Consider the following 23421-nt stretch of genomic DNA (forward strand, 5'->3'; position numbering starts at 1 on the left):
ATTAGCATCACGTGAGAAGATTGGCTATGCTCAGTGGTCTGTGAGTTTCTGAGGGCCGCTCCACTTTAACGGTAATAGCTGGAGAAGCTGTGTCTGTTAAAATAGAAACGCTGGCACAATATTTAACTATCCTCAATATTTCATCAGTTACTGGTCCGGGTCTGGATAGGACGGCGTCTGGGCCCGGAGAAGGAGGACTCCTACAGTAGGAGAGAGTGTGATAACACTGTTTTATAACACTAGACTCTAGAAATAATGATGATGAATTACTGAGGAACATATAAAACACTGTTAGATTTTGACATTTTTCAGTAAATATCTTTTTCTATGTTGTGTTTCTTTAAATAAGTAACCTGTTTTTGCTGATCAATAAAATACTTCCAGTTGTCTTAGAAGTGGACCAGGATCAGAGTTGGTTTATTGTACAGATGGAAATAAAGAAGATCTCTCATTAAGACTTTTTAAATTGAACCAACTAAAGCAGCATAAAGTTGCTGATGTGTTTTAAACAGCACTCTAGTGTTTCACATTCAGAGGTTTGAGGCTGAGCTGCAGGGTTGAGTGGAGGTCAGAAAAATCAGAAAATAAAGTTTTATTGATCTGATTCACCGGCTTTCTTACTGTCAGCGCTCCCTCTCTTCATTCACTCTCTACCTCGCTCCACCACAGCTAACACAACAGTGTCCTGTAGCCGCTTACTAACTCTGTCCTCCATTCAGTGTCCAGAGCTTTTATACAGAACAGAGAGGAGGAATAAAGTAGTAATAGTGCCAAAATTAGACTATGAAGTGATATTTACAAATCCAGCATAAAGCCGAACCAGCAGACTGTAATAATAATAATAATAATAATAATAATGATGCATTTTATTTAAAGGTGCCTTTCAAAGCACTCAATGACACTAATGAAAGCCACTCATGGCTTCAAAAGTAAATGTATCCTATTAAGTCAATTAGAATTGAAGGTAATTTAAATGAGCTGTGTGAAATCAGCCCCATCCAACCACATCATTACAACACCTGGAATAGTGCTGCATCTTGCACATATTGCACAGACATATGTTGCAAATGCTCTGTGCACTGTGGCAAACTGTGCTTTTAAGAACATGGAATCTTCTCTTCCACTAACCAGTTCACCTTTCAACTGTTTTAACTACACAAGGCAAAATAAAAAAAATCAGTAATGTGGCCCAGACTTTGGAAATATTACAGCCGTTGCCATTATTGGGAATAGTGATAATAATAACTTAAATATTTATAAGATATAAGGCAGTTTGAAGCCTTGTAGATAGTCACATTATTATCCTGACAATGTTCTCCTCAGGAGCAAAGCAACAGGAACCACACTGCCCTTCATGAATGATGGAATGGTTTCTCTCAGTAATATGTAACCTTGTTTTGACCCGGAGTCATCGTGGCTCTCTTCGACCAATTACCGGCATTTTAAAAATGCAAGAGCACATTGTGAGGTGAAGCATCAGGGTTATGTTCAGTCAGACAGCTCTCGTAAAGTAAAAGATTCATGTATTCATGTACAGGGTGACAACAGAGGCCATGTTTGACCTGTAGGTTCTGACCCCACTCAACAAGGATCTAGTTGAAAAGGTGAGGACAATGAGAGCAGGGAGATATCCAGCAGTCTTATGCACATTAAAAAACCCTGAAAGGAGATGCCTGAATGTTTTATTAGGATGGATCAAGCAACAATTACCATGGCTAGAGTCAATATGGAAGTACTTTAAGTACCAAAAAATCTACTCCCATTCAAAAAGCCTAAATTTCTCTCTAGAAATGTGGGCTTTTTTCCAGTGATTGTTAGAGTCTCAATCTATAAATTCAGGCCTGCTAATAAGTGTGCTGGTGGTCATTTTGGAAGTTATTAATATGATAAGATTTGAAGACAGTTGGCTCACCTGCTGCTCTCCCCAGCTTCAGGACTCACACTGAATCAGACTGATATCATAATATTTCACTAAGTTTATTGTTACTAAATTATGATACCTGCCCTCCTAGCATAATTTAGCTACTTTAGCTACAGTAAGCTACTCTTACACTAAAGTATTGAACCTGGTGATGGTGCTGGATGACAAAATGAAAGCCCTTACAATAAGAGAAAGATACATCTCTGAACCATTTTCCTGCCCTATTAGCATAATTTGGCAAAATTGTCATTGTCATCTAGCACCATCATCAGGTCCAATACTTTAATGCAAGACCAAGTAGCTACACAACGCATTGTGTTTTTCTGCTAATTACCAAATGTTGCTAGCATTTGGGATGAAAAGGTGGTTCAAGGAAATGTTTCAATGACATTGCAGTAACTTGTTTTGCTTCCTTTTGTCACCAGCTATTAGTGTTGATCAGTTGAATTTACATATTTCAGGTAAAGTGATGATGATTAACCAGGACTTAAAAACTAACCGAGATTAGATGCAGGGAGGTGACTGCTTGGGGGAAACACAGGGGGCCAATTGGCTGACAAGACTCGAAACAGGGCATGTGTGTAGATGGGCAAAGGAGGGAAAATCAGTACGGGAATAGAGGAAGGAATACAAACAGCAGAAAATCCCCAAAAAAACCTCTTAATAACAAACCATCATACATCAACCTGTCCAAGAATATACATGAATATAAATGTAAGTAACTAATACTAAAAGCTAAATAATCACGCAAGAAAGATACAACCCAAATCATGTGAACAACCTATAACCTAAATGACCTAAAGGACTGAACAACAGAAGAGTAACACAGGAAACCAAAAGAACAAAACCACAAAGAGTCCAGAAACCATGAGTGTATGATACCTTCATTGTGCAGCAGTCAGATCAGAACCTTCTTTCTTCTTTAAAGTGTGTGTAAAGTAAGAATAAATATGTGTTCTGAGTTTGACATACCACAGAAAAGTGTGTTGTTAACCACCCTGCCAAATTTGAATGATTAAAAACATCGCCAAATATATGAAATTAGGCTTCAAAGTTGTGTAAAACTCAGTTTCTTTCTCTGCTCCCAATACGCTGTGGCAGTGTCCGCTAAGTTCGCTGAAACCCCGCCCCCTACCAAGTGTCACCTGTCAATCAAAGTCACCACCTCTACCAGAAACATGGACGCTAGGTCTGAGAGCTTTCTGCTGCTAACTCGGCGGCTAACTCAGCTAACTGTAGACTGTAGTAGTAGTAGTGTGAGCTGAATGTATTTATACCTCTACAGCAGCAGGGGTGGGTTCATGCTAATCACCGCCGCGTTTCGTAACACAGCAGTGATTCAGACCCGCCCACTAAATCCTGAACACAGAAATGTTGAAACACAGTTTGTGAAGCCTAGCTCCACAATTCAAATCTAAATGGTTGAAATGCTTTTTACACCTTTTTTAGAAATACATTTATGACCTATTTAATGTGTGAATTCACCTTACACGTGTTGTTGTTTTAGAAGACAAATAACCTATGATTTGTTGACTATTCAGTGTATTTTTTATTGTTTTATTTAGCCTTTATTTAACCAGCTTAGTCCCATTGAGATCAAGGATCTCTTTTATAAAGGCGACCTGGCCAAGACAGCAGCAACACAGTTATAGTAAAAGTATCAGACAAAGAATAAATGAACTACATTAAAACTTACTCATATAAAACACTTACACATAGACAGACTGGACTCCAGAGTTTTCACTAGTGCTTTAAATTTTAAATTCTCAGTGTCCTACGTGTTATCCAGCATGTGAAAACAATAAGCAGATGCATTCACATAACATATCTCCATAGTCAGTAACAGGTAAAAAGGTAGATTTCACCAGTTTCTGTTTCACATGAAAAGAAAAGCAAGATTTGTTTCTATAATAAAATCCTAATAAGAGCTTCAGCTTTCTTTTATATACTTATGCTTCTTGTTTCAGGTTGAACATTGGGAAGAATGACCTGTTGACCTTCTATGACGGCGATGACCTTACAGCCAAAGTACTGAGTCAGTACGGAGGATCAAAGTCCCGCTTCAAGCTCTACACCTCCACCGCAGACGTCACCATCCAGTTTCAGTCTGACCCTGCCACCAACGTCTACGGCTATGGCAACGGCTTCATTGTCCACTTTTTCGGTAAATTTTGTCCTCAACCCCCATAAAGATCAACACTCACTTATCAGGAAGCTCTTATTATTTGATACTTAAAGGCTAAAACCAATATAGCTCGGACTGATAAAAAAAATATTTAATAGGCCCTGCTGGATATCAAGAGTTGTGCTTATAACATCTTTACATTTCTATATGTTTCTATGTGTTTATGGTTATGATGAATCCAAATAAAGGCTCACAGACTATTATCTCATCCAAAATAGTATCATGGAATTTCCCTAGTAACACATTATCTTGTAATAATGAGCATCAACATTAATTTGTAGTAGAGTAGTTTAGTTTTGGACTAAGTAAAAAACAAAGAAATGAGCAATTTAGTGACTAACAGGACCAAATGTCTACCTGAGCTTCTACTTCCATCTGAGCGTAGATCATTTAGTACTTTGCAGATTTAAACAGTTTCTAATATAGAGTAAATCAAAATTAAAGAGCATTGATCAGACATTGTCAGGTGTCATTATGGACTTGAAGTAAAAGATGAACTGCAGGGTTTATGCACATTTTTACACCTAATTCACAAAGATGAATCAGTGCTAAGATCCATGCTGATCACATTTTAGGAATGAGACCAATGGGTGTAGTCAAACTGCAAAAGAAAAAAGAAAAGGGACATCTGGCCTATGAGTAATGTCATGAATAGGCTCTCCTCAACACAAAGACATGACCAAACAGGAGTTTTACCTCAGAAAGCATTTAGTGACACATCAGATAATACAGATTATCATAAAGGATAATGAAGAGTGGGCGCCACTGAATGCTGATGTGTGATTATTACAGAAAGTAGGCTTATTGAAGTTCTTTCTCAACGTGAGATAAGAAGATGGATATCAATCTCAATCTGTGTATGAAGTACAGACTTGGAGTCAGGATGTGCATTGTTAGCTTGGCTTAGCACAAAGAAGCAGGGGGGAACATATATTTCTTTCCAAAGTGGAAAAACACTCCCACTAACACAAATAAAGCTCACTAGTTTTTAACCAAATCATTTTTTTCATTTTGGAAGAATCAAGGCTAGCTGTCTCCCCCTGTGTTCTGTCTTTATGCTAAGCTAGGCTAACCACATCCTAACACTATACTTTACACATAGACTGATATTAATTGATTCAATCATCTCGCTCTCCTAAATAGCAAATATAATTTCCTAAAACATTAAACTATGAACTAATGTAGGTCTAATATTGTTGTGATGTATTGGCTGCCCAACATTTGCAAATAAGCTAATAGGAGTCTAGCCAAATTCAGGTAAATTCTATGAAGAAAGAGGAGAGATGCATGGACTGATGGAAAGAAAAAAAGGAAGCAAAGCAGCATTGGAGATAGGGGGATATGGCAGTAAGAGGGAAGCTAGGTAAATGAAAGAGAGGAAAGGGGATTTGTTTTTGCGGGTATGAGATCTAAAATGGAAACAATAAGAGGCTGTCCCTGGTGTTGGCAGGGCCTTTCCATCAGTGCAGCACCATGCCACAGCCAGCACACTATATCTGATAAGACCTAATGAATTCAGAGGGTAGGAAAGGCTAGAGAATACAGATGATCAACAAAGGGGGACAAAGGGAGTGAAAGGTTTTATTACAGTCTCTTCATGAATCTCATTGGCAAAATGTAAACACAAGACAGCAGCATGGGAAGGTGTCAAAGAAGTTTGCTTGTCTATGGCCCAAGTGTAATTACTTTGGTGTCCTTGTCCAAAACTAAGTCTCCAAAGCAGAGGGCTTGAACCGGCTGCGACATGCCTGTATGGAACGAGTAGAGCAAAGCCAAGAGGCCTGGCAGGTTACAGTTTCCCCCACATGCTCATTTGAAGTGCCAGAAAAATAATGCTCCGTGAGGCATCACTTGGCAGCTGTCAACATAGCAGCACCCAGCATTGAGTCTACCGAGGTATTTTTCCTAAGGTACATGACCATCTTAGATGTTCTATGTCAGCCTTCTCTGCATTTAACTTGCTTATGATGCTTTACTACTTGACAGATCATTTATGCTACTGCAGACTCAGACTGACATGTGGGTGGATCCATAGCAAATTTAGATTTTTGTGTTTCTAAAAACCTGTGTACAGCACTGACTGTCAATTTTATCAAAGGGTACACAAAGAACATTTCAAGTCTTATTATTATTAGTGAGTGTTTGAGATTATAAGTCATGTTTGAGGTTGCCAAATGATGAGGTGAATGTTTGCCTGCAGAGTTTATCTGTCACCTTCTTGGGAATGTTCTTTACCCTCTTGACCTAATTTTGACGAGGAGCAGCTCTGAATGTATTTTTTCCCCACCTGCAGCCAACCGACCCATGAAAACTTTGTCTACTAAGACTCTTCCGGGGCGGCTGTGGCTCAGGAGGTAGATCAGTCATCCTCCAATTGGAAGATTGGCGGTTCGATTCCCGGCTCCTCCAGTCCACATGTCGATGTGTCCTTGGGCAAGACACTTAACCCCAAATTGCTCCCGTTGCTGCGCCAACGGTGTATGAATGTGAATGAATGGTTAAATTCATTCCCCCCCGATGAGCAGGTTGGCACCCTGCGTGGTAGCTCCTGCCATCAGTGTATGAATGTGTGTGAATGGGTGAATGAGATGTAATGTAAAGCGCTTTGAGTGGTCGTAAAGACTAGGAAGGCGCTATATAAGTACAGTCCATTTAACTAATTTTTGGTCCATCCAGCTGATGCTGTGGTTCCAACTTGTCCTGATCTGAAAACAGCACCCGCTGACGCCGCAGCTTCTTAGCCACTGTTGGCTAGCAGTGTCTGAGCTGTGATCACACACTCTGGAAGTCGTCCATGTCCTGAGCCAGCATAGAAGTCTTCTCTCAGGTCTGGTGTCGCAGCCACACCACAACAATCACCAGCTCTGCCTTCCCATCCTTAGTTGGTGAATTCGACATGCAGTGTGGAAACAGATTGTGCATTCTCCTGCCATGAGAACCCACAGCCTTCATTTCCTTGCCCCTCTTCTCCCCCCAACTACAATAGTTAAGTAATAGTTTGGGATTCCATAATCAAGAAAATCTGTTTTTGCAATGCAGACACTCTGCTTCCCTGTAGCCACAGTCCCTGTCACCCTGAATAAGTAGCTCCCGGACCTGCTCACTGCCATCTTCTGCCAAACGAGTAATTGTTCATACGGGGATGTGTCTGCTTATATTTCTGGACTTATTCCCACCCAGGCCCATGGACCAGTGTGCCTCAGCAGAATCTCCCGCCTTCACATTTGGCTCTTGTCCACTTGTGGAGCTGACAAAAGATTTTATTGACAATTTTAATCTGTTTTGGGATTGTTCCTCCCTCTTCAGGACTGATGGAGTCCAGTCGAACAAGATGCATAGCTGAACGTTAGCAGCTAACCTGCAGCATGTAGTACAGTCTTCTCCATGTGACGTCTTACATACCCTCCATGGAACCTCCATCTCCTTCAATGGTGGTACCTCAGAGTAGTGTCCCATCTCATCTAAGAAATTAGACTTTATGTTCCTGATTGAAACTTGGAAGATAAATATTGAATTTGACCCTCTCGTTAAATTCTGTCCGAACAATTACTCCTTTATCAGCTCGCCCAGACTTTCTGGCCATGTTGGTGGACTTGCTTTCTGGCCAGTTGGTGGACTTGGAGGACAACCATTTCATATGTTGCTGGGTTGTTCTCTTCTCTCAAACTTCAAATGATGATCATCAGAGGATGATGATGTTCCTCTTAAATCTGAGGTTTGATAGACAGCCAAGCCTCCTTTCCATTCCATACAGGAGGCTTGGCCTTGATTGTTCTTTTTTTTTTTTTTTTACGGTAGAGCTGATGAACAGATTTTCACTACTCATTTTGGTCTCCAAGGTTTGTCCAGCAGCCTCCCCTGTCATCTGATCCAACTCACCACCAGTGATCAGTTGACAGCTCTGCTTCCGTCTTTTACTAGAGCTGCAGATAAAGCTCTGAACTGAGATCTGATGATACAACAACAAAGTCAATCATCAGTCTTTGGTCTAAGGTGTTCTGGTAGAAGGTACACTTATGTTAACAACCTTATGCTCAAATGTGGTGTTTGTCCAATAATAATGTATCACTTGGGTTCAGGTTTTTTAATGTCTGTATGTATGTTTATGGAGAAGAGAGAAGAGAGAAGAAAGTCCACACACTGTAGCTCCCAATGCAGATGTAGGTTTCATGGTCTATCATGAGAGTGACGTTTCAAGCTCGAAACAAAAGCTCAAACGTTCCCCTCTCTCCAGCACCTCGTTCAAACTTTTGTTGCTTATGTGTGAGTCTACCACAAAACTTTTATTTCTTCTTTGAAGGACGTTGTGACGTCTCTGTTCCCGAAAGTAGCTATATAGATAAAATGACTTACTTCAATCATTTCCTAATTATCTGTCTTTGTCTTTCCCTCACTGTCTCTCTCTGCCCCAACTCTTCACCCCCCTGCAGAAGTAGTTCGCAATGACACATGCCCTGAGCTTCCAGAAATCACTAATGGCTGGAAGAGCACATCTCACCCTGAGCTGGTTCAGGGCACGGTGGTGACCTACCAGTGTTACCCAGGTTTCCAGGTGGTTGGTGCTGAGCTGCTCATGTGTCAGTGGGACCTCACCTGGAGTGGAGACCTTCCAAGCTGTGAAAGAGGTGACTAAAAACACATCACTACCACTACATTATACACTTGTGATGGAAAAATGTAAATGGAGTTTTTATCACCAACAAGGAAATATACATAATAGATCAAAGAGGTATACTTATTTCAAATTAAACCAAAACAGTTTTCAGTAGTTTTGATTTTACTTGAAGCCTTCTGAGACATGCCAGTTAGTCTCCAGCTTTGTGATGTCTTAAAGCGTCACAAAGGTCCTCAAATTAACATTGAAAATGCATTATGAAAGGGTCTCTTAATGGCCAGTATGAGCAGGAGGAATGATTACCGCAATGAAAAAATAAATGTGTCAGTGTTCATTTGTGCACCTGGCTACTGTTTTAGGATAGACTTGACACATTTAAAATCACATAGCGCAGCACAGTGTGGACATCTCCAGTGATTCAGTGATGTGTGATTGATGGTTATTAATCTAATTAGTGTGTATTTGTGTGCATGAATTGCATCAATGCAATTTCACTTTTTTGTGAAATGGCATTGATATATCCTGTAAGGTATTACACTGTTAGAGTTGTGGGAGTGCACAGTAGCTTCAACAGCTTGTTGCATCCATAACTCATCATGTTCTCTCTGACCAACTGGTATACACAAAGTGAAATGCAGAGCTTGTTTTGTCACATTGTGGGGTTATTGAGTGCATATTTGTGTCAGTGATAGATACTCTGTTATTTAAGTTTCTTGTTGGGTTGAATTGGAGCTGCTCTGTAGTGTTTTCAGTTCTGGTCATTTGCAGCTCATCTCAGTTAAACACATAACAACCATACTATCCTGCTGTCTGGACTTCTGCCAGAATATAACTATCTGGATGAATGACAGCATTAAAGTCCACTGCATTCTTAAAATCTCATCTGGTATTGAAATTCAGGACTTCATAACCTAGGACCCCTAGGACTTCATAACCTAGGACCCCTAGGAGTGTATGTACACAGTAGATAAGAGATATATTGAAAACCTAAACAGAAAAGGTTCATAGCTGAGGGAGTTCTTCCAATGTCCATGTTCAAAATCCAAGAATAATTTGGGGCAAGAAGAGGAATTTGATGGTTTCATAATAGTCACATGTGACCCCCTGACTCCACATTTCAGTCCTACAGCTGACACTTCATAGATTGAGTGAAGACAAAAAGCCTGACTTTGTATATCAGACCACACTAAAGTTATGAGTCTGGTTTTCATTAGTCTAGAGTCTAGAACACACACACATACATACATACACACGCACACACACACACACACACACACACACATACACACACACACACACACACACACACACACACACACACACACACACAAAGCAATGCCTCAGTGCCAGTGACCAGTCCCACTGGCAGCAGACTGGGACCTTGGCTCCAACATGGCTGACTTCCACCCCATGTTTCTGGCCTAGCTGGCCTCTCTCCTGCTGGGCTGAGAGCTGGGCCGACTGGATCCCTGGACAGGGACAACTCATTCCTTGATCCCCTCTCTGCGGGTGCATGTAACCAGGCTCAGACAGACAAAGCTAAACCCTCTGATGTTTTCTTTACCAACAGAGACCTCTGAATCTGATGATAGAACTGAATTATGAGTCTTTTAATGCTCTGTACTGACTTCAAATGTGAGAAAATTAGGCACAGCTCCTGTTGTAAGATCCAAATGTGCATGTCCTCTAGAAATATTATCTTCAGTTTGTTTGATCATGGAAATTTACAGCCTGTCTACACAGACTGTTTCTGTAATATGCACAGTTTGCACATTCTGTATTTGGAGTAACCCAACATTTTTGATTTGTGAGCCTTGATAGCCAAGCAGTTTCTACTTTTAATCTCTAACATGTGCACAGGTGTGTCTGTGAGCTACAGTACCATTCAAACTTTGGACACATTGTCTTATTCCTTTGAATGTAAAAGTGTGTCCACACTTTTGACTAGTACTGTATGTGCAACAACACTCACCAAAATGTTGTTTCATTTCAGGAGGAGTTTTTTTTAAAAGTTTTTTTCAGGTAGCCACTGATCTGCTGCTACACCACAACACTGAACCATATACATTGTATCTTTTCTAATAATTTTTATTTCTGCAAATGTCTCATTTTTGTTATATTGCAGGGTCCCAATAATTGGTTCTGTCTTGTCCACCCTCATAATGTTTTAACCAGTTTTTTACACCAACTTTCTTTCTTTTTCTATCCATCCAGTGGTGTCTTGTGCTGACCCTGGGAAGGTGGAGCACAGCAGACGGGTACTTTCAGGTCCCCATTTCAATGCAGGTTCAACCATCCAGTACATCTGCAACAAGGGTTTTGTACTGTCCGGGAACAGTCTGCTGACCTGCTACAACCGAGGATCCTCAGGCCCCAAGTGGAACCAGAAGCTGCCCAGATGCTTGCGTATGTACTAGAGTTACAGTATGCATCTCTGGTCTGTGGCCGATACGATACACTACCAACGATCTGATACATTAAAGATACATAAGCAGCAACTACCGATGGAATACGATTCATCCCCCAATCACGATGCAATGCGATTCAGCAGGATTTGATCCAACACAATGCGATATGATGATGAAAAAGAATGATGCTATGCAATTCAATGAGTTTGATTATTTATTAACTAAAAAATAAAAGATTATGACCTTTCACAAACAGGTCTTGTTTCTAAGACCTGTACAAGTGTTCTCTGTCTTTTTCAAATTGAAAACACTTGCCTCACAATTAAGCAAGATTAACAACAATAAGGTATAGTGCAATATGAAAAACTACTGCCAGGCAGCAGATGTGCTCTTTCAGCAGCAGCTATACTACACAAAATGCAGTTTCTATATTATGAACAGTAAAAACTAAATTCACCTTTCACAAACGGGTCTTTCAGAACTGCTTACAAATGCTTCCTCGTTCACACCATGTCGTCGTCTCAGGTGTGTAATCAAGTTAGTAGTGCTGACTGGTCACTTTGCAGCAGCGTGGCACATTTTACAAATTATTGCATTTGATTTGTTAAATCGTCCATCTCTCTTGTAAAACCAGAAGTGTTTCCAAACTTTAGATTTAAAGTTGGCAGGTGTGTGTGTTTGTTCTGCCTCCGCCATCCTCAACGCATGCAGGAGTATGTTGTGACACACCCCTCACCTATACTGCTCAGAAGAAGCCGTCATCTGCTCTGTAACGTAAGGTAACATAGGAGGAATAATCCAAAATACTAAATTATTGTGTGGGTCATATTTCTAAATAAAGGCATAGAACATCATGGATTGGATTTTATCGATGCACGGATGTAAAAAAATGATGCAACTCGATTTCATCCCAAAATTACATCTATTCACTGCTGCTCTACCAATGCACTAGCATCGTGCCCACACATATCCATGTATCGATACGAAGCGGTTAATCTTCCCATCCCTAGTATGTACTGGGGTTAAAGTTAATGCAGGGTCGTTGTATTTAAAGTAGTGGTGGGCATAGATTAATTTTTAAAATCTAGATTCTAATCTAGATTCACTGTAATCTTGGAATTAATCTAGATTAATCTAGATTAAAATGGCTCATTTGAATTCTGCCGAAGGCATTCAGAATATGTGTGCTACCCAAATAATGACTAAAAGTAAGTCTTTGAGAACGGGTTTCTCAAGCCAGGTGGCGCATTAGACCAGGGGCTCATCTCCTGTTTCCAAAATGCATCACAAACTGCTTGAGAAAGCTGTTTTACTATGATGATTGGTGATGAAAATAAATCATGTTCAATAAGATGTACTTGTGTTTACTAACTGTTTATTCAGTTAAACATGAATTTTGAACTGTAGGCCTACGAGGTCGTGATGAACTGTTCACAGTCAGTAGCTTTGTGTCAATCAGTCCAAGCTCTATTTCTCCTTTCTTCCACCAGTCACTCAGGCAGACCGGCTTGTTCACATTTTCTGGTGACAAACTAGATCTCTGCGCTACCACTACATCCGCGCTAAAATATTGTAACGGACTGGGCATGTTACTGTTTTGTGTTTTATAAATTTGAGAGTTTAAGCCAGATTCTGTTCTGTTCAGTTAAAGTCCTGGTTTTTCCGAGTGTCTGTGAACGCGTCTTGAGAGTGAGCCCTGCAGCTAGCGTGTAGGTGTGTTTGTTGTTGTTAGCCTCTGCATAAGAAGACGGCAGCACGTGTGTGGCTAGTGAGCTACTGATGTTAGGTTTTTGTTGTTTTGGCGTTGGCTACGGCCCACAGTAGCCTGTGTAACAGTGAAGAATAAAAAGCCAGCTAAACCGGCTAACGTCTCGGCGTGTGGTTATTGAGGGACGTTACAATATCAAGGTGAAGATGAGGTCATCATAGCTTGCGTATAGACCCAGCTCCCAACCCAACTTTGAGAATAGATTAACGGCGATATTTTTTTTATCGCCCAATAAGAGTCTCACGTTAACACCGATAAGGGCCCACCACTAATTTAAAGTGTATATAACTCAACAGGTTAGCTACACAACTTTCAAGGCTTTAAAATTCTTTGAAACCCTTTTGAATTGGGTTTCCATCGACATTTTACTCTCCAGAGGCCACTGGAGGGCCTTCAGACTAGTTCTGGTAGTAACATCACACCATTTTTCCTCCTTAAAAAGCTGATGACACTAAAAGAAGTTAATTAGCCTGATTTTCAGTTAAGGGTTTTCAGGTTTCTATGATGCCCTAAATGTGATAGAGAAAGGCTTCGAACTGACAAGAATGAACAGTGTTTTGTCAATCTATGGTCATTTTTAAGAATGACAAATATCAGCTTAGAACTCCACGTACTCAACATGTTTGTTCACGTATAAATGGCTAGTGAGTTTTGCATGTAATTAGTTTTTAATCAATAATTTCAACGGAGGAGTTATCAGTCTTTTCATGATTTTAATTTACCATCATAACCACCAACAGCTGACCTTAATGCCTCGACCTCCCGCCACTTCTTTGTTTCCGACAAAGCTGGCAAGCTAATGCCTGATTAAAATATAATTTCCTTTTCAAACAGCCTTGAAGGCATTAACCTAATTTGCATGAATGTCTTACATTCTGCCTCACCTACTTTCTAGGTGGAGACATACTGTATGATGGCACTGGCTAATAATTAATTTAATCGGACAACGGAAATTACTTGGAGGAGACAAGACAGGTCATTGCTATGCATGAGATGGAGATCATGAGCAAAAGACAATTACTATGTCCAAAAAAAAGGAAAACTGTACTTTCTGTGACTATCTTCAGCTTCAGGACTGCACACAAAGACTCTGGTACGCATATGACATCATTGCATTTTCTTCAGGTTACCATTGCTGCCAATAATGTCTCTATTTCAACTGGTCCCATAAAATTTAATAATGCAGCCCCAGTAAGTTTTGGTGAAGTGCAGGTCGTGTTAAAACTTGGGGGGAAATCATCATTGTTTGACTATGTTTTAACATCTAGTAAGGGACTTACACACATTTAAATATAGTTATTTGTCCATAAACATTAGAATTATTTTAAGGGACAATGAAGATCAGAAAGTAGAACCGGTAGTTGCATTCTCTTGCTCTGGACTACAGTTGGAAAGACCATCTCAAGCCCCCCCGCCCGAAAAAAAGGACTTTTGTTAAGAAATATTAAGGGAATATATTTAGCAATATCCAGCACAATTTTATTTTATTTTTTTGTGCCATGGTGGCGCCTGACTTGGCAGCGGCTGCATTAGCTCTTGATGGAAACATGGAAATTGAATCTGTTAATTTTCCGGCGTTGTGTGGAGAGACTGATTTACAGCAGTCAACATATACTGTTACTACATACAGTCAGCGGAAAACAAAATCTTGACCCAAATACCATGGACTTACTAACAAACCTTGGCTTGCTACGTTCAGAGGGAGATACCTGCACAACAACAACATAACAGCACCTAGAAACAGCACTAGCTGCTTTTTCTGAGACCTGGCTGAATGACTCGGTCACAGAGGATTCCATTAACATGGAGGGGCTAACTACTTTCCGGGCAGACAGGACCACAGCTCTCAGTGAAAAAACTCGTGGAAGGGGTGTGTGTGTTTACATCATTAGATGTAAATTTGTGTCAGCATTACAGGACTGCTTTGACTGTACTGACTGGTCTGTTTTCAGGCTACATTAAAACATGTATGGAGGATGTCAGCGTCACCAAAACCTTCACAGTACGGGCAAATCAGAAACCATGGATGACCATCGAGGTTCGAGCCCTGCTCAAAGCTAGAAATTCAGCTTCTAAATGTGGTGATGAAACTGCCCTTAAGTTTGAAAGAGCCAATCTGAACAAGGCCATCAGTATGGCAAAAAGAGCACATGGTTAAAATATTCAGAGTCACTTTCAAGATCATAGAGACTTTGGCACAGAATTTACAGATTACAGATCTGCTCCCCAGGCCTGTGGTGATTACATTGACTTCCTAAACCATCTGAATAATAATTATGGACGGTTTTAGGCACTTAATAACACACCAGCAGTGAAAGCCACTCCACATCATGACGACCAGGTGCTACATCTTGACCCAGCTGATTTCCAACCGTCCCTGAGGAGGAACATCTCGCTAAGTCAAGCCGTTGTGCCATCATGCTTCAAAACCTCAGCCATTGTCCCAGTCCCAAAAAAAGCCACAGTTAAAATGACTATCGACTGGTAGCACTCACTTCCATCATAATGATGCGCTTTGAAAGACTAATTAAGGATCACATAACATCTGTCCTTCCTCCCTTACTTGACCCACTTCAATTTGCCTACCGGCCAAACCGTTCCACTGAGGATGCTATATCCACTGCACTTCATCTGAGTTTGGAACACCTGGAGAAAAAGAACACAGAAACTAGGCCTACTTGGATTAAACACTTCACTGTGCAATTGGATATTAGACTTTCTCTCAAGAAGTCCCCAATTTGTGTGAGTAGGAAATAAAACATCATCCACCATCTTACTGAGCACCGGATCTCCGCAGGGATGTGTCCTAAGCCCCCTACTGTTCACCATGATGACCCACGACTGTTGTGCTAAATGGAGTACAAATCACATCATAAAGTGCGTGGATGACACAACAGTGCAGTCCAGAACAACCAGGAGAATGTTTACAGAAAGGAGGGGAAGCTTTTTGTAGACTGAATGTCAAAAAACCAAGAAGATGGTGATCGAGGAAACATCCCATGCATACCCTGATCTTCATCAACAGGTCTGCTGTAGAGACTGTACAGAAGTTCCTGGGGGTGCATGTGGCTGACAACCTGTCCTGGTCCCTGCACACCTCCTCTCTGGTGAAAAAGGCTCACCAGCATCTACATTTCCTGTGGCAGTTGAAGAGGGCTCACCTCAGTCCATCCATCCTCACCACCTTCTACAGGGTCACCATAGAGACTGTTGTGATCAGCAGTATCTCTCTGGTAAGACAACTCTAACACCTCAGACATAAAGGCCCTGGGTGGACAGCAGAGAGGACTATTGGGTTCACACTGCCACCTTTAGAGGACATGGCCCAAAAACGCATGCTGGCCAAAGCAACCAGTATACTGAGAGACTCCAGTCACCCCTGTTCTCCCTCTTGCCTTCAGGCTGGAGGTAGAGCAGCCTGCATAGCAGCACTGTTAGGTTCAATACCAGCTTCTACCCGGCTGCTATCATACTGCTAAACAAAATGACACACTGCTGACTGCTTTGCTCCTCATCTTTTTTATTTTTCATTCAAATTATTTATTAGTTATATGTCTATTTCAATTTATTGTATGTGTTTTGACAGAGCTTTGCTCTTAATTTTGTTCTCTTTGCATCTTGGATGCTATAGTGAATGACAATAAAATTGAATCTTAATCTTAATTTCATACAGTCTTTTCAGTCTGAATTATTTCTCGTCTGACCCCCAGCTGAGACCTTCGAGCCCTGCAGTCACCCAGGAACCCCCACCTATGGGATACCCAACTCCAACAAGCTCCACTTCCAGGCTGGGGAGACCCTCCATTACTCCTGCCTGACTGGCCACCAACTGCTAGGCGAGCCTGTTCTCCATTGTGTCCCTGGACACCCATCTCAGTGGAGTGGCCTGCCACCTGTCTGCAAAGGTGAGGAACTGCAGACTGATGTCTTCCTTACATGATCAAGTCAACTTCAGTTAATCACACACAATTATAAATGGTTTCCTAAAAAATAAGCTGCCTAAAATACCTGATCTAATTCAAGGCAAATATAAATGAATAATCATGTAAATAATGTCACATTGTCATAAGACCTAATCCAAATATATAAATGTACCAATAAAGTATGCATAATTCTATACACTTTGAGCAGTTTTAAATAGAAATTGCTATTATTAAAATAAACATAACAGCTTTTAATATTGAGGTTTAGTGGTTTCTTGTAATATTTAACATTTCTTTCATCCATTCATATATTGTCTGCATTCATTATCATGATTTAAATGAGTAGAAAACAAGTTAGCACAATTCTGAAGGTCTTGCAGCTATACATTGACAGGACACAAGAGGTGCTAAAGAAGGACCCACTTTAAGACCATCATGTTGTCAACTTGTTGTTTGTGCATATTCTCAAACCAGTGTTCAGTTAAATGAACACATGCCAGTTGACACATGGTGAGTTTGGATTTTTCAGGCCCCCCTGGTGTTCTGGGGCTCTGGGGCAGTTACCCACAGTCCCTGGCTGGTAATCGAGCTGGATGCACTCAGAATGAACATTTTATGTCTTTGTCAGGGTCTGTCGAGTCTTTGTCCTCAGCTGTCCCTTTGCCTTGCCAGTGGTGCTCAGGACTGCTGATGCACAGCATTGCACATCTTTGGTGTCAACAGACCATTTATTTTATTTCAGTTTTTTATAAATGGCTCTGCTCTCAATGCTGCAAGTATAAACTGCTGCAGTGACCCCTGACCTAAAATAAAAAACTTTCCATATTTTCTCTACTGATATCCCAAAACATTATAAATATTGTTAGAGCTGGTAGTCACAGACAGGAAGGGGAAGTTAGAAAATATTAAGAGACAGATTGAATTGGATTTGTTGACAATAAAAGAAATATAGAATATCACCAGCCTTATAACTTCTTGTCAACATGTACTGGGAAGATTAGCCTACCTTCACCTATTACATTTTTCAATGAAGGCAAGGCAAATTTATTTGTATAGCAATTTTCAGCAAAAAGGCAGTTATAAGTGCTTTACATTAAACATAAAATGCATCAAGACAGACTATAAAAGCAACACATGGCAAAATTAAAAAGACATTTAAATATGATAAAACATTATAAATTGGAAATAAAATAAAGCTAAAATAAAATAAGACAGATAAAACAGGAGATTAAAAAGTTACAGTGCAGTTTGAGGTATTAACTCTAAAACTGTGATGTAATAAATAGCAGTTGCCTGTTGAAAGCAATCATAAGGACAAATTCAGTAATATATACAGTACACATATATAAACAACAGCACTGAAGTCATTTCAATTAATATTATTAGAAATCTTAAGAATTTCTTTCTAATTTTAATTGTGTTAAATATAATGAAGAAAGTGTGTAAATGTTGCCATTGTTTGTATATGGAATTTAACATTTCTATCAACTGTATTGTTTTCCAAATAAAATATTGGTACCACACTTCATCAGTAGATGGTGTTTGTCCAGTTATCATGGAGGTATAAATATTCAATTTTACATTTTTCTGAGCACCTCTTACATGTCAAATGATTTCTTATCAATGTTGACTTAATAGTCGAGGTTCAAAGTCTATTTCTGACCTTGAAAAGGTGAATAAAAAACATTTTTTAGAACCATAAAGATCTGAGAAGGAGTTAGTATTCACTTTAAACCTTTGCAAGGCAAGATATCAAACAAAAGCTCTTTCACTTTATGTTTTCATATTTATTTTATTTTTTCAATTCAAGTCACCAAAAACCCCAGTGCCTAAAGTGCTATTGCTCACATGTGCTTACATACTGGTGTGTTGATCCCTTAAAAATACACATACTCTATTATTTAGTGCCTCCACCAGAAGACTTTGACAGTTTGAAAGACAATTTAACACAGCAAGAAACCTGCTAAACAAAGAAGAGTGAGCACGTTTCAAAAAAGCGGGAAAAACACATCAGTCATAGTGGATGGCAGGAGAAGAAAAGTGTGGGCTCTTTTTTTTTTTTTTTTTTTTTAATGGCTCTGTATTCTGTTGTCCTGACACTTTGAAGAAGGTTGTTCCAGTCTAGAGGCTGAAATATCAAAAAGAGTGGCCTTTAGTTTGAGCATGTGCCCTGATCAAAGCACCCTAAGGGAGACCGGGTGCTGTAAGGACACATTACACAAACAGCCAGACTGGAGTAGACTTTATACCTGTCAGGGGAGCCTGTGAAGGTGTGTGTGTGTGTGTGTGTGTGTGTGTGTGTAACTGCTGTGCAGCCCTAAAGTAATGACCTGACTTTCCACACGGTTTACTTAGGATGCTTTTAACTCCCATGAGCTGGAGTTACTTTCACAATTTGTTGGTTTTAACATGTCCTCTCTGCTGTGTTCTCCTCAGGTCACACTGCAGAGACTGATGAGCACAGATTAGATGGTAAGTTTGGTCCAGAGGTTTGTTTTACTGTCACACTTTGAGTCTGCAGAAGCATTTTAAAAGAAGATTTATACAATCAATAAAAATAAAATGAAAATCTATAGACTGCACTTCACTTTATGATATTTTAGAGAGTCCATGAAAGGTCACAGTGGATGTTTTTGGCAAATTTTGTGTCACCAGACAATGCTTTCTGCATTCCTTCTGATATTCTGAGAGGAAGTCAGAGCTCCAACAGATGCTACAGTTGTGCTGAAGTCCTCTGAAATGTTACCTGTGGCAATGACTGTAGTTCAGCTATAGTTTGAGCTATAATTAACTATAAGTGAATATTGATGTTATTGCCATGGCTACAGACCTGTACCTGTGGCTACTATGGCAACATTTACAATAGTGTCATAGCCCACACTCCTGGTGTTTCCATCAGATAGCATGAAAAAATTGTGTGGTAGATGCACACATCTGGAATAAAGTACAAAAAGCTAAATGACTAAAGGCAGGTTGTAGGTTGTATTATCTTCTTTCCACTTATATGTACACTTGTAAATATAGAATGGGATCGATACATCATGTGACGGTCAGGTGACCTGGGCCTTGACAACTCTAAAAGTATAGAGTACTATACTAAAGTATAGTCACTTTAAGATGGTGACTATACATTCATGTTTTAGTGTGAAGAAGAGAAAGAGGCTCGAAACGTCACTCTTTATCTCATTCAGTTATACCTGTCTTGGGAGCTACAGTGTGCAGATTTTTTTCTGCCTTTACTTCCATCAAATAGGACATAAAATATGTCACCAAACACCATACTGTGTGGTTAGGACTACACCCATTAAAAGATAATGTGTCACAGTCGTCTTAATAATCACAGTCACAACTATAACCAGCCATAATTGCAACAGCAACAGCCAGTGTTAAATCACAGCCATGGCTATAGCTATGCAGACATGGCCATTAGAGCTAGGTATCATTTAAAAATGATGATACCAGTACCAAGTCAAGTACCCTTAAAGTGATACTGATGCCAACCCAGTACTTCATTCAATCCAATCAGTCCATACAAATAGTCATACTTTCAGCTCTGGGTACAAAAATGATGGATAGCAGGTATCGTTTGATGGGAGATGTTTCCATAATACTTGGTATCCATTTATTTCAGTCGATACCTGAAAGTATTGAGTACTGATACCCAGCCCTAATGGCCATGTAAAATGCCTCACTTTACAGCAGATGTATAACACTGTCTCTGTCTCCAATAAATGAAAAACAATCTTATTTTATTTTGTTAAATTAGCACATTCATATTAACTAAAATTATAATGGGTTAGAAATGGAAGAGTTTATTAAAAACAAAAGTAACAAAAAATGTTGAGCAATAAATAATATTTCTTTCTATTTTTCTATTTCTTTCTCCAATAGCGTCTACAGCAGACCTCAGAATTGAAGGGGCCCAAGTAGCATTTGCTGTCTTCATCCCCGTCATCCTCCTCCTCATCCTTGTCGTCGGGGTCTACCTCTACTTCTCTAAGTAGGTTCATATGAACATTGGGTCAACAACTTTGACATTTTCACACCAATAAAATGCTAACATCTCTATCTAATAAACATTTGACATTATAACAGTGAGCATCAACTGTCAGCTATGCAAAGAAAGAAAATGATATGTGAATCAGTTGTTATCAGTTAAGAAAATATAAACTATCAAATTCTATTATAAAAGCTTGCATAATACAAATATAGAAAAATAGCAAACTCAGCAAACAGCTGACAGACAGAGTTAGAGACTATCTGGTGCAGTCGATGGAGACAGGTGGACACAAGCATGACTTCTACTGAATGCTAATTTTAATTAATGGACTCTAAGGCTCTTCACATCAGGTTACAGTATGTCTTTTTGTCGGGTTTAAAGCTAGTACTAATGCATCACTTCAAATACTAATAAGGTCTAAATGTCACTAATTGTCCACCTCCACTACAACTCCATCGCAGCTGGCTTACACCTCTCCTTATTAGCACAGCCAGTGTTATAAAAGCTGTACTGCTGCTGCAGAATCATGGAGTACGGGAGAACAGGGTTGGTTGTCACATTCGTCAGATCTCTGTCCCTAGAGGGCGCTGTTAAAAAGTTATATTTAATTCTTCATTGTTTCTCTTTTTTTACACAATGAGTTTATAATAAAACAATCATTAGCATTACAAAGTATGAAGAGAGAGTAGAGTGATAGTTAGGTAGGTTTTTTTGTTAGCTTTGCTGGTAGTTGGGGATGTTTGTCACATTCTCTTTGGGGTTGGTTGTCACATGTTGGTATATATACATATATGGTGTGATATGTCTAGTTCTTTCTTTCCTTTTAAGATAGCAAAATGAGTCAGGAAGACAAACAAGAGCCAGACTCCTCCAGATGTAAAGCACAGAGCAGTCAGAGAGGTGAAAATGCACTTATAGAAATGATTTTTTCTGTTTATGTTCTCTTGGTACAGGAGATGTGTTAGGTTGTTGTATCTCAATGAAACTAAACATGTTTGAGTTTTCCCCATCACAATAACACAGAGACAACCAACTCCATAGTGTGTTACTACCAAACCCACCATATCTTTTGAACAGAATCAGATGAAGCAGAGTAAGACCTCTCTATTCCTACCTGACACTTTGTGCTTTCATTACATAATAAAAGGGAATCTATTCAGTGTACAGTTTATGAGGAATTCATAGGAAAGCTAAAAGTGTGACTACCAACCCCATTCTCCCCTAATGTAAAGGCTCCTTGAATTGTCCAGACTACAGATATATATGACATGTTGAACTACACCGAGTTAAAATTGAACTTGTCAGATTCAGTGAGGCTCATTGAAGCAGGTGCAGAAGTAAGTCAGAGGGTGAAAAGAGGTACAATGTTAGCAATGTAACACTACAGTGAAAGAGGTAAGCTTTTAAAGTGGTCAATAAATATACACTAGCTTCTATTGATTCTCTCTTGTGACTGCAGCGTGGTGCATGCAATCTTTTGAAGTGTGAGTCAGGGTATTTTTCTCTGATCTCATGAACAAAATGAGTTTGAATAGCTTGTGTCTGACAGCAATGAACTCACAGAAATACGACTATATTTAGCTGAGAGGCCTAACTGAATTTTAAAAAGTAGCTGTCACAGGATGAGGATGAAGGAGCTCACAAACACTAAACACTGAAGTCTAGAAGTTAGACAGTGTGGGACGCTGAAAAGAGCTAAAATGTATTGAAGAGACTTATTATTCTATTTTTGCTTTATCATGCTTTCTTCCATAGTGGTGTAAAACATGAATCATTTCTTCCTTCTCATGAGTGTGTTGTGTCTCTTCCTCTGCTCAGGGTTCAGAGAAAACCACTACGGCTCCCCCTCTCCTCTAATTTACCCTATGAAAACATCACTGGAGAATCTACGTTTGACAGCTCTGTGTATGAGACAACGGTAAGACGACACACTGGAGCTGGCTCAGGATGAGTTCACACATGGGTTTTATTTTCCACTGTTGCTGCTGTTTTCACTTTGGATTTAAGGTTACGCAACATCCATCCATCCATCCATCTTCTTCCGCTTATCCGGAGTCGGGTCGCGGGGGCAGCAGCCTAAGCAGGGAAGCCCAGACTTCCCTCTCCCCAGCCACTTCGTGGCTACGCAACATGTCAGCACCAAACTGAAATGCTAAAAGTCTTAAAGATGCAGTGTGGAGATTTTAGTGACATCTAGCTGAACGGACTTAGTAGAAATTGATTATAATATTAATATATATATAAGTGTGCGATCACCTGACAATAAGAATTGAGGCCTATCTACCGAGGTAGTGGGTCCTGTCTCTTGGAGCCCACCTTATTGAACAGCCGTGTTTCTACAGTAGCTCAGAATGGACAAACCAAACACTGGCTCTAGAAAGGGCTTTTTTCTTGGTTTATCACAAGTTTCGCAGCCACCATAGGTTTTTCTTTTACATGCTAGAAGGTTAGGGTTAGGGGAGGGGTATTATTTGGTTGTAATCTGCAATCTCAAGATAGTGGTTTCAGCAAGATATTCATAAATGCATTGTCATTAACATTTTTTCATTATGTTGACAGAAAACATAAAGGCAGCATTTGGTGGCAGCATATTTACTGTTG

The 23421-nt window shown here is 39.9% G+C and overlaps 1 protein-coding gene across 1 annotated transcript in view; it reads left to right on the forward strand.

Annotated features, from left to right (window-relative positions):
* Positions 1-23421, forward strand: part of sez6b (seizure related 6 homolog b) — a 153637-nt gene that overhangs the window by 125426 nt on the left and 4790 nt on the right. Inside the window, exons 10-16 of the mRNA XM_053321254.1 lie at positions 3889-4085; positions 8537-8731; positions 10936-11127; positions 16608-16802; positions 19257-19292; positions 20712-20820; positions 22639-22738. Coding sequence (XP_053177229.1) covers positions 3889-4085; positions 8537-8731; positions 10936-11127; positions 16608-16802; positions 19257-19292; positions 20712-20820; positions 22639-22738 — 1024 coding nt within the window. The remainder of the gene's footprint in view (positions 1-3888; positions 4086-8536; positions 8732-10935; positions 11128-16607; positions 16803-19256; positions 19293-20711; positions 20821-22638; positions 22739-23421) is intronic.

This window comes from Scomber japonicus, chromosome 6 (assembly GCF_027409825.1).
Source record: "Scomber japonicus isolate fScoJap1 chromosome 6, fScoJap1.pri, whole genome shotgun sequence".
Taxonomy (NCBI): Eukaryota; Metazoa; Chordata; class Actinopteri; order Scombriformes; family Scombridae; genus Scomber; species Scomber japonicus.